The sequence below is a fragment of the Cygnus atratus genome, chromosome 1, assembly GCF_013377495.2.
Source record: "Cygnus atratus isolate AKBS03 ecotype Queensland, Australia chromosome 1, CAtr_DNAZoo_HiC_assembly, whole genome shotgun sequence".
Lineage (NCBI taxonomy): Eukaryota > Metazoa > Chordata > Aves > Anseriformes > Anatidae > Cygnus > Cygnus atratus.
Window position 1 is genome coordinate 4242384 of NC_066362.1, and position 12053 is coordinate 4254436.

Sequence of the window (12053 nt, forward strand, 5' to 3'; positions counted from 1 at the left end):
CTTCTATTTTGGGATTGTACATTCCCAGTGCCATTAGAGATAAGGGGTTTTACAAGATCCTACTAAGGCTAAAGGAATAGTTGTTTTCATCTTACCTAGCTTTGCAATGTTATAGTGCCTTTTATGTGAGAACCAAAAAGCAGTCAAAAAAAAAAGTATCGTAATGACTTCAGCTTCACAGCAGGGGAAGTATGTACCAATGGGGAAACTGAGGAAGATTTAGTAATAATGGTCCAAAGCACCACAATGGACTAATGGCTGAGGAAGGAGCAGACGTTTAGGAGTTCTGGTGTCCTGCAGCATAGCATCAGCTGTACTTGCAATTGCTGGCAGTTACTTCCACATCACTGAAGTCCCAGCAAGCCAAGAGACCCATTTCTGGCAATTTTATGATGTGAACGTTTCGCTGAATAAAAGGCTGATTCAGGGAAGAGAATTTGGCTCCTTGTATATAGATGTTGCACAGTTCAAGGGATGCATCAGTCAGACAGGTTATCGAAACTGCCATCTTTACTACCAAAAATACTTCAGCTGGGAAAAGACGATGGCTGCAAAAATCACACCTCACTGGCAGTGAACTTCAAATCTCCAAAGGCAGAAAGCATCTGGGCTGGAGGGATGACTCCTTCCCTACACGAGGATCCACACCCAGCACCTCTTAATCCTTGGGGTGAGGTTGTAAAGAAAAGGCAACTGTGCAAAATGTACATCTGGAAGCAAGCTTACACTGCAGCATCTTCCCATCAAAAGATACAGGATTCAACTCACGCTCGCATCCGGCTTCGCTACATAATAAGCCCAGATCTACCAAAGTACTTAATCATGTTTATCTTTAAACATGCAAGTAGTTTCATCAACTTTGTAAGTGATTTGTTGATTGAGACCAAAATACTTAAAACCATATTGCTTCCCATTTTTATTTGAATCAGTTTCTTTGGTTCTGCTCCTTCTTTTTTTTTTTTTTTACTCTGGCCTTTTTTGAAGGGGAAAAATAATTAAGTAGGAAAAAACATGAAGTTAATAACATTTAAAGCTATTTGTTTTACTTCAAAAGCACATCCCCTTTTGTCCATGTGCTATGTATCTTAGGATCAAATCTCCGTTCTCATTCAGTGGGATCTCATGTAAACATCTTTAATGTTTAAATTAATAGCAAGAATAAACTCCCAAGGGGAACTCGTGGGATCTTAGGTACGTCTCCTTTTTAAGGCAGAAAATTCTCTTTGAAGCAGGAACGTACATTTGTTTGGAGAAGAGCTGTGGAAGCAAAAAGCATGTCTGTGTTAAATGTCATTTTTGAGATGGAAAAGCTTTCATGGAGAAAAAACCTTTGTATTGTACCTCTCTGGCAAATGGTCATGGTCTGGATATTTGATCTCTTTCACATATTTGTTAAAGAGAAGCATCAAAATTTACCAAAAGAGCCTTAGATTTCTGCAGCCACAGAAAGAAAAAAGATCCCAATGCCGTTCTCCGGCTCCAGTGCTGGAGCTATCTCAGCCAGCAGGGAATTACTTAGGATTTGGCATATGCTCCTCTTCAAAACTCCAATTAATTTACATAATTTCTAAGAATAGGTTTTACAGAAGTGAAGGCAAAGCTTTTAATTAGTATTAGACTCAAAGTGATACAGTGGATAATGAACTGTGCTCTCTTCCCATTATTCACACTGACAGGGAAGACGCCCGTTAAATAAAAGCAGCTGCAAAAAGAGGACCAAAGGGGTGAGACCTTCCCCCGGCTCCCCACCAGACCCTGCAGCAGAGCAAAAGCAGTGCCTGAAATGTTTCTGGGTGGCAGAAACCAACCCTTTATGACTGCCCATGGCATTCAAAGCCACCTATGAGGATGTCACCAGCCATTAATTTCTAGCAACTACTTCAAGCAAGTTTCAATTTGCTTTGCAATGGAGTCGAATAGGTCAGTTGGAGCACTTTATAGCCCCGTGCATAGTGAACCTGTACTCCTGCTGGCAGGCAATGCTTCCCAGAAACAGCCCCACCGACCATGCAGATTTACACAAGCAGCTAGCCTGTCTAACAGGCAACAGAAATAACCTCCCAGCCCTCACTGCTGGTAAGCAGTCAAGAAAGCTAGCCCGACAAGCCACAACAATGCTGAGAAATCCCCTACAGCAAAGCGAAAATCACACCAAGGAAAGTACAATGAATTAACGTGGAACGAGCACCAGAGTTGCTCATTCAAAGGATCACCATCTCTAACATGATGGATTACAGCCCACAATGGTGCTTACAAGCAATGAATGGAAAATTGCAGAACCCTCCACTGAATGAACGTCTGTCACTTACAGCCCAAACCCATCGGCTGTCACAACTCTCACTGCAAAGCCTAGGAAGCAATTCAACTCAGCCCCACTCTTGCCATTTGAGAGCAGCTTGCACTTGCAAAATTTGCCGGTTTGCATGGGCTGCAACCCTCCAGGCCACCTGAAAGTCAGCTTTAACTCATCTGCATCATTATCTGCATCTTCTTAGAGTACATTTTTCTGCAACCTTTCCACAAAAACATCTTTGCAACAGCTCAGTGCAACAAGCATTGCTTCCCATCATCCAGCTGCAAGGCTGAATGCTGGAACGGCTGAAGGTCAAACAAGAAGTCAGCAACTGGGCTGGGAGAAGAACCAGGCTCCTAATTCCCAACCCTCTTCTTCAGGTGCTGAGAGAACTGCCTGACTTTCTCCTTCATAGCTAATGAGCCACAGGCAGTGCAGGTTTCAAAAATGTCAGGGTGTCTTGGGAGCCTAAATGTCATTCCAAAAGAAGCCCACAAACGGATTTACAAAAGTATTCAGACTCAAGGATATGGACAGGCTTTGGGGATGCACCTGTGTGGGTGATGTGCATAAGTCCTAAAGAAAACTCACTGACTTCCTCTGAGCATTGGTCTTGAACTCAAAAAGATATACTGCAAAATCAGTTATTTGCCCTTTCTGGCGCCTGAATACCTTGCTAAATCTGGCTTCTGAGTATTTCTACTACACCAATGTCATTTAAGTGTAAGTAAACTCAAGTTTGTCCACATCACAGCAGTATTCTGGTCATAAAATACTGGAGCTCAGGTCTTTTTACACTCCACCAGGCAAAGCAGAGAGCAGTGGGACTTGGCTAAGCTGCTTTTGCCTGTGGCATTTAGGGAAGTCATGCTATGGGCCCGTTCTGGTAGCTGTGTCCACAAACCCAAAGAAAGGCATCTCCTTCTGGTTCTGAAATGCTCGTTCTTAGTCCATTTTCCTCAACATAAAGCACTGGAGTCATCTCATTTTAAACCCAACAGCTTACACAGCATGCAGATAAGGGGAAAAGTCTGATTTTCAAATACCCCCAAACGCAGGGTTCTTTTAGTCCAAGATAGTCACATTCACACCAATTATAAGAACTCAGAACTAAGCCTGAACGCTGAAAAGTTGCAAAGTTGAGAGGCTGATCAGAAACAGCAAACAATTAATGTATGATTAACCTGAGCCTCCTTTCATCCTCACCAGATGCAACAGTGTGAAATGGTGTTCCCTTCAATCAACTTTCTCCTGCTTTCCCCTACTAAGGACATAGAAGAAGCAGGCTCCATCTGGTACGACTGGAAACATGTTATTTATTTCAGCTTTTGTTTTGAAAGAAATTGCTTCCCCCGGTGTTTTCCCTAATTCTCTAAGATACCGGCTGCTTCTAATGGCCTCATTTTAATCACAAAGCTCATGTCTGGTAACCAGTCACATGCACAGCAATAGCAGTGGTTAAACTGCCTCTACAGGAATCTGGCATTTGTTTTTTAATTGAGCAAAAAAAATAAATAAAGAAACCCTCCCAAATGCAACCCTTTGCATTATTTGCAGATGAATCAGTCTTGTTTGCGATTCATCAACGTCCTTTGCTAAACACGGAGCAATTTTCCCTGCAGACACGCTCTCTGCAGGGACCCAGAGATCCCCCAGTAACACACAACAGGAGCAAATTGTCCCTCGTTTGGACGAGCGTGGTGGTGGGAAGACCAGCCTGGAGAGATGTGTGGTGGGATGAAGAGGATAGGGTGCTGGGAAGGAGGCTTTGGAGGCTCTGTGACCCTGAGCTTGGCAGCCGCGACCACCTGCACCTACCAAAGAGCCCCTTAAAAACCACAGATGCTTCTGCCTAGGATCAAATTTAGCCCTACAGATTTTAAGCTTCTCTTTTTGAATATAAATAGTTACCATAGAAACAGCAACGTTGCAGAGTAGCCGGGCTAAATCCAAATACACCTTCTCCGTATGGCTCGGCCGGCTGCAGATGGCATTAGGGCAAAGATCCCCTCCTACACAGTGCGTGCTTTGATTTGCCTGGGCGGTGGAAGCACGGGTGGCAGAGGCAGAGGTAAGAGAGACAGATAGGCATCCACTTTTTTCATTTTTTTCAAATACCTTACAGCAGAATTACTTCATTCAGCATCGCCACACCACTTCTGGTGTTTGCTAGTGAACCTTTGTGTCATACGCATGGCTCCCATCTCACACGTGGGAACACTGACCCGCATGCTCAAAATGAAACCATGACTGCCTCTTTTCACACCTCTAAGTAAGTAAGAGGGGCTGAGTCCCCATAGGCACTTGCTTGGATGGAGTCTGCCCTCAGTAACATCCCGGAAGTAATTGCTATTGAGAAATCGGTGGGAATTTGTCAGAAGAGAGAGGATCAGAATAAATTAAATGCACACTGTGAGTTGCATCCTTCTCACAAAACAGCTTCGGGACAGAGCTGACTTTTATTTTCTCTGGGAAAAGTCATCCATCTGAAGATGAATGGTACACCCACCCCCTGCATGAGAGTGGACTGGTTGCAGGTGCACATTGGCTCTTCTGAAGGGCAAACACTGCTATGGCCAAGGATGTGGGAGGCAGAGGTCAGGTCTTCATGAACAAACTCCTCCACACTGAACTTGGATGCAATAAGTAAAATGGATAGGGCCTTTCGCTAACCTCTCATCATCCCAAAAGACCTCCGGTATGTAATGGAGAAAGAAAACCAAGCTTGCTAAACGTGCAGCTAGGAGGACAAAGAAGGCAGCAGGTTGAGGGACCTACTCAACCCATCTGCTTTGCTTGAACTCCCTCCAGCACTTCTCTTCCCACCCCAACTTTCACACAGTGCTGCCAAATAGACCCTTGGGGCATCTCAGAAGGCAGGGCCTGGCATCTCAGACAGGGCTTGACTTCGTTTACCTCCTTGGAATGCTCTCCCCACCTGCTTCCTTGCACAGCCCACCATCAGGATGGATCTGCAAAGAAGTTAAGACTTTTTTCCCCATCAGGTCTTTCCACCAGACTTCATCTCACCTCAGTGGCATCTTTGGTATTGGAGACATCCTTGCTCCCAAGGGCCAGGAAAGCAGTTTGTAAGGACCTTTGGAGGATACTCCTAATGATGGTCATTAGGTCTTACAAAGATAAATGGATTTAATGAGCTGAGACAGGAGTGGGTCAAAAGACGGAGGCACATCCGAGGGGATGGGAGGCCATGCATGTCGCCCAGCCAGGCAAAACGCAGCCAGGGAGAAGGGCTGACGAGTGCTACGGATGAGGAAGAACAGATGGAGTATAAATAATTTGGCAGTCTGTAAACTACATGGCAACTCGTGGGTTATTAAAGCACAGCGTGCACCATGAAGGCTAGCCAAGCCATCGGTGCATGAAGGGGCTGGGGATTGCTAATGCTTGAATTTGGCTTCCACGTGAAACCAAAAGCACGGCTGCTTTAACCTGCTGCATCAGCATGTGCCCATCCATTATGGGGGCTGAAGATGGAAAAACCCAGTTGGATTTCAAGTCCATTCATCCACTCAAGTCAGGATTGTCTGTGACAGATAGTCAAGGGCAGAAAAGTAGCCCTTGAGCATCTCTTCCTTGCACTGAAACTTCGCTGTAAGACCAAATAATGGAATAAAACACCATAAAACAGACAAATAAATTATTATTTTTTGAGAGATGCTGTTCTTTAAAAAAAAAAGAACAAAAAACTCATGATCTTGAATAAATAGTCCATCTTAATCTCATACTTAATACCAAAAATGGGCAATTCAGGGAATGGAAAACTAACAAACAAACATATATATTTGGGAGGGGGAAAAGAAGTCCTGTTTAATATTTCTCCTTGTACTTTTGAATATGGAACAAGAACCACCCAGTTTGGTGATGGGTGCTCCCTTCATCATTCTCAGTAAGAGAGAATTGTCCCAGCTGATTTCTTCCATCCATTTTTAGTTTTAGTTTTAAGGACTACCATTACTGATTATAGGAAACACCCAAGTGCTCCAGTTAGAAATAGGGTCACGCTGGGCTGGGAACAGTGTAGGGTAACAGGTGTTGTTTGCCAGAGAGAATAATTTCAAGTGGGGAAAAAAAAAAAAAAAAAAAAAGCCACGACCACCACCAGAACAACTTCAGTAAAGGAGAACCAGAAAGGTGGAGACAAGAGTGGGACCAAAAGTTATCAATCAGGAATCAGCACCTTAGATAACCCCTCTCTCTCCTGAGCATCTGTGCTCTTCAAGCAGCTGAACACAGCCCGGGTTAGGGATGCAGCTCCATCCAGCCTAGCCAACAGGAACCACTTTATGCTGGGGGATTGCGAGTAGGATGCCCATATGCAATATCCATGGAGAGGTGACGGGCACCCCAATTCCTGGGCAGGATTTAGCTGCCCAGGATTTAGCCACCCAGGGATCCAAACCTGCACAGGGCCCACAGATACAGCACAGGAGGCCAGGGAGAGCTTACTGGGGTGTCAAAGATCCCCAGGATACTAATCCACCTCTGCCTGCGAAACTGAGTCCCATGATCTATATCCAGCCTTCATCTTAACCAAATTACAAGGATTTAAGTCTAAAAAAACACTTTTATTCATAAATATTAGAATTAAAAGGCACTGTGGTTGGAGTCTGGCTTCCTGCTGCAAGGCCTCTCCTTAGAAAGCACCAACATGGCGTCACTGAAGCAAACTCTGGTGTCACACAGCTTTAAAACTGGCCTCAGTGACAGACCACCCACCTTTATTCACACCCAAAGCCTTGGCCATTTTCTCAGCTCTGAAGCCCGACCCGTTTGTGACTGGCATTCAGCCAAGCATAGGGATCCCTATAGCACCCTGAAACCAGAGCACGAACACGCTCTCCTGTTCCCAGGGAACACATTTCCCTGGGTTGCGGATTTTTGGAAGGATTTCTGCTCCTAAACTATGCAAACACCCTTGAAAATCCAGTCTGTATTTAGTTTTCTTTAAGAATCAACATGTTTTCTAAAAAGAACAGAATGACAAAACAGAGGATGCGTTGCACAAAGCTTTTGTGAAAAAAAAAACTTACTCCAGGAGGTGCAGTTTGCAAAACACTATGTTTAGTAGCTATATAATAGTGACATTTTCTGGCAGTTGAACATCACGTTCCTTCTCAAAGGATCCTAAAGCGTTTTACAAATGCTTTCAACATATGGCCAAGTGTAAAACAGCACCAAAAGAACGAAGATCCTTGCTTGCAACCAGCTCGTAAGGTCTGGTGCCCTCTCCTTGGATGCGAGGAGGAGACTGGGCCTGCACTTTTACAAGGGATTTTCAGACCTGCTGAAGACCACCACACACAAGTCCAGCTCTGCCGTACTGCTCAGCATTGATAATTCAGCCTCAAATGCATGGCATACAAGGTCTCAGGCAGAATCCGACCCTATGGCACCAAAACCAAACTGCTTCTCTCCCAACAGCAACGATGGCCTGATAAACCCCCAAGAGGAGCCACTTTTCCCACTACAAATGAAGACCTGCTTTTCTGGCCATCACTACCTGGGACCAGTTTGACTGTGCACTAGTGACACTGCCCACAACCAAGCACAGCTCAAATGGCAACAGGAATTTAAGTCGCAATTCAGCCAAAAAAATGTGCATGTGCTCACCCTAGGGACTGCTCATGTCTGTACAGCAAGCACACACTTACGCTCTCCTCACTGATGTATTTCTGTAGGGAAATGTGGAATATAATTGCTCAGTGGGCAGTTTACCATTTCTGCCGAAGTAAACATTTCCAGCTTTCCAGAAGACCAAGATCTTTAACAGTTGCCAGCTGTCAAACTCTGTGTTTTATATCTCATCTAACACATGACAGTTGTAGTAGCACGGTGTCCCCTGGCACTGTGTACAGGCATTATTTCTGTGCTGGTTTGGGGAAGAAAAAAAAAGGGGGGGGGGGGGGACAACACTCTTTGGATTCAACATATTTTGCTGGGATCTTCTGGGATTCTTTTTGAAGGTCCCCTGCAAATTCTGGCTCATCTTATATGATTAGACAACGGTACCGTCATTTGGTCTAATAAAGCCTTTCCATAACTCATGTTTAAGTCATAACTAGAGGAAGACATGCTCACAGGCATGGCCATCTCTCGTATTTTAATCCATAGTCAACAGGCATAAGATGGGGTTGACTCCCCCTAAAAGAGGAGGACACACTGATGCCCACAGGCAAGCCATTTATTCAGCCTCCTGCCTCCCCAGCACCAGAATCAGACTTAGGTAACACCAGACACTGAATTCAGCTCTCCTTGTACTCAGCTTTCACAGTACAATTAAAGAAGCTGAACTGCCCTATTCCTGCCTTTTTGTCATGCATGGCTCTAGATTATCTCTCCACTTGGGCTACTCAAGAATTGCAAGGCACTGCATTGTCTAAGAGGAACAACCTTGCAAGCTCCAACCACACCGCTTGTTCGCTGGAATTTGCTGAATTTAAATTTATGACCCTCATGCAATAATTAAAATAAGTGGGTATAAGTCTAGCATGCTGAGAAGAGGCAGCAAAACAGCTGTTAGTTATAAACCAGAAAAAAAAAATGAAAAAAAAAAAGATGAAAAAGATGCTTTATAAGCCTCATCAGAAACATTCTTCACTCTCTCATATAGACAGGGATAAAATTTACACATTAGGCATTCCCTATTGTGATTTAATCCCTGCCCCACGCAACACATGTTTGATCTTGAAACTTCAAGCTTTAATAGTTTGTGGGTTCAAGCACTGTATGAAAGAAGCAGCAGAGAACCAAAACTCTCTGTACGCCATTCCCGTAACAACACGTGGCTTGTCAAACTCACATCAGTGCTGAAAGCCAACCCACAAACCTTCCCCACTTCTCCCAGCCTCGCAGAGCTTTCTCATAGCAAGCAAATAAGCCACTGCCTCAGCCATTAGCAAAGAGTTCCCAAATTAATGTTGCTAACTCAAGTGTTTCTCAGCTGGACGAGGAGCCTGAAGTCCTCATGGGATGCTGCCGGCAAGATCCTGCAGAATGGGCAAAGGCAGCATCGGGATTTTGTGATGCACCAGGGGGATGGAGCACCACAGCAGCTCCATCACACCACAGCAAGGCTGCACCCGTTAAAAAACAGCTAGAAATCAGGATTATCTGGAGCAGTCGTGATTAATAGCAGTGTGAATTTGGACGGGATATTAAAGCTGGTGCCTCAGGGCTGAAGTACATCTCTAACTGTTAAAAACCAGACTGAGAAAAAAAATGACACGGGAGGAAAATTATCTCCTACTTCCACTACAGATCCCTGAAGGAGGTTTCTCTGCATCATGGCTTGCAATCAGATGAAAATCTGGGTGCAAGGCTCAGAGAAAGCTGGCTACTTTATGTCCACTTTCATAATCATAGCCCCATGCTGTCACAGGCTGTGAAAACTCAGGTCTGCAAAAAAAAAATGATGTTGGAGAAATAGGGATGTTGGAGAAATCCATGCTGATCACCCCCTCCCCAGCATCTATTAAACAGTGATGGCAAGAAATCAGGTGTCAGGGCAGAGAGTCCGCACATGAGCCAACTTCACTTTATACAAACATCTCACTTGTGACCTTTTGTATTATAGCAACAGCATTTCCTGCACAAGCTTAACATAAACTGCTAAACACCGCATGTTATTTATTCATCACATAACTGAAGAAAAATGTGCATCTTTTACCTTGAATACTTCCATTGGAAGAGGAAAATTTGCTGCATCAGTAAGGGATTTTTCCAGAGAGCATTTCCACTCAGATACAGTCTTCAGAGAATAGATATCTAAAGCAATGATAACAACAAAAACAAACAAACAAACAAAAAAACACAAGACCAAGAGGTGACTGTTTGGGAATCAAACGTTTTTGAAAGACTTCAGTTCCCGTGCCATAAAAATGGATAGTCCAAGTGAAATGAGCAGTGTGTATATCCCAAGCTGTACAGTGTGGATAAATTGAACGCAAAAGCAACTAGCAGGGGCACATTTGAGGAAGACTGTGTTTTATATCCTGGAGTAAAACCCAGGAAAATACACGTCCCTTATTTTCTGTTGTGGAAACAAGAACCATGCTGTCTCATTACTTGAAAATAACAAAAAACTCCTTTGATTTGCAATTCTCAAAATACCTGATGTTTTCCAATTTGAGGACCCTCAGGTTTTCAGCCAATATTAGTTATACTTGAACAAAACCAGAAATATCTTTAACAATGCTTCTGTTCATTGGAAAGGTCATCTTTTTAGTGCCTTTTTTTTTTTTTTTGAGGGGGAGGAACATTTCAGCTAGATCTCTACACAGACGCATTTCTTGGTGCCACACTGAAAGCTGAGTATCGCACCAACTCAAAGACATACGCTTTTGAATTCTAATCATTACACTTTTAGGCAGCGTCTTTGTGCAGATTCACATTGCCTTCAGTGAGTTTCCTTAAATAGGTTTAATATTATTAAATCATTGTATTAGCAAGCCCTTTATGGTTCGGTGCAGTGAAATGCCTATGAATCATCAAAGGAAACAATGTAGGAAACAATACTATGATGAAGAACATTATATTGGATTTACTTCTGCCATAGAAAACAAATTGTTATCCCGCACATAACAAGTTATTGCAGCACATTCATATCAAGGTCTTAAAGAGACAAGATAGGTAGACAGATTGCAACAATTATTAAAATGGAAATGAACATTTACTTATTAATAACTTGAACCTTGATACAGAGTGAATAGGGTGAAGCTTTGCTTTTGTCAGTTTGGCTTCACACACAGCACAGTTCAATTTGGTCCAATTTGCATATAAATTCTGTACATCTAGTAACCATATATATTTGCTGGCTAGCAAAGATTTACTGTTGTATCTTACAATTCTGAAGGAGGAAATAAAAGATATATATATATATATATAAAGGAACTGGCAAGCACTGTTTCCACCTAGCACTGACAGTACAAGAGAATTTTATGCTCTGATCTCAATAGATTTAAGACCTTATCAAAACAGGATTTGCAGAATCACTCACTGGAAGTGGATGTATTTATACTTCCACTATATCAAACCTTGCTACTTCAGACAGATGTCAAGGATATGCATATGAATTTAAACACGCCTAAAGGGAAATTTTAACCTTTCGTGGCTGTACTTTAAATTTCTCAACTGTTTGGTTGTTAATGGGAATATACTTTTCAAGTCTTTGTTTACAGCACATGCAGCCATCACAAGTATTAAGAAATGTGCTCTTTTTATCTCATTATTCATTACTTTATAGTCTGTTGCACCAGTTCTCCCTTACTTGTAGCAGACTTGATTGGGCTGACATGCTGGGAGGGAAATGACCCACCTTGTTTCTCCCTTTTTAGCTTAAATGATGCCAAGCAGGGAAATATTAAGTCACGATTTTGCCTCAACCTGTAGCTTCAAACAACAAAAAGTCCAAGTTCTGGAAAACCCAGCTGGATGCTCACCAGACAGAGCAAGCTGATAACAGAACTTCGTCTTTCACCATGGGGGCAGTGAAGCACGGGAGAGAAGAAAGCGGCATTTTGGAGCAACTCTCTCATGCGCAACCGTCAGAGAAAACAAGCAGCAACTTTGGTGTCAACAAGCTTTGAAAGATTAAGACAACCTCAATTGTTTCAATAACCAGCAAGCAGCATCATGTGCACATTTCATTAGACAATGGCAGTTAGCTTATGCTGGCAAGTTTATGGACACTAAATCGCACGGTTAAAGGAGCATAAAGCATTTTGTTTAAGTGATAGTG

The 12053-nt window shown here is 43.2% G+C and overlaps 1 protein-coding gene across 1 annotated transcript in view; it reads right to left on the minus strand.

The window, feature by feature from the left end:
- Positions 1-12053, minus strand: part of SFMBT2 (Scm like with four mbt domains 2) — a 110396-nt gene that overhangs the window by 40850 nt on the left and 57493 nt on the right. The window contains exon 7 of the mRNA XM_035549394.2: positions 9984-10081. Within this exon, the coding sequence (XP_035405287.1) occupies positions 9984-10081 (98 nt within the window). The remainder of the gene's footprint in view (positions 1-9983; positions 10082-12053) is intronic.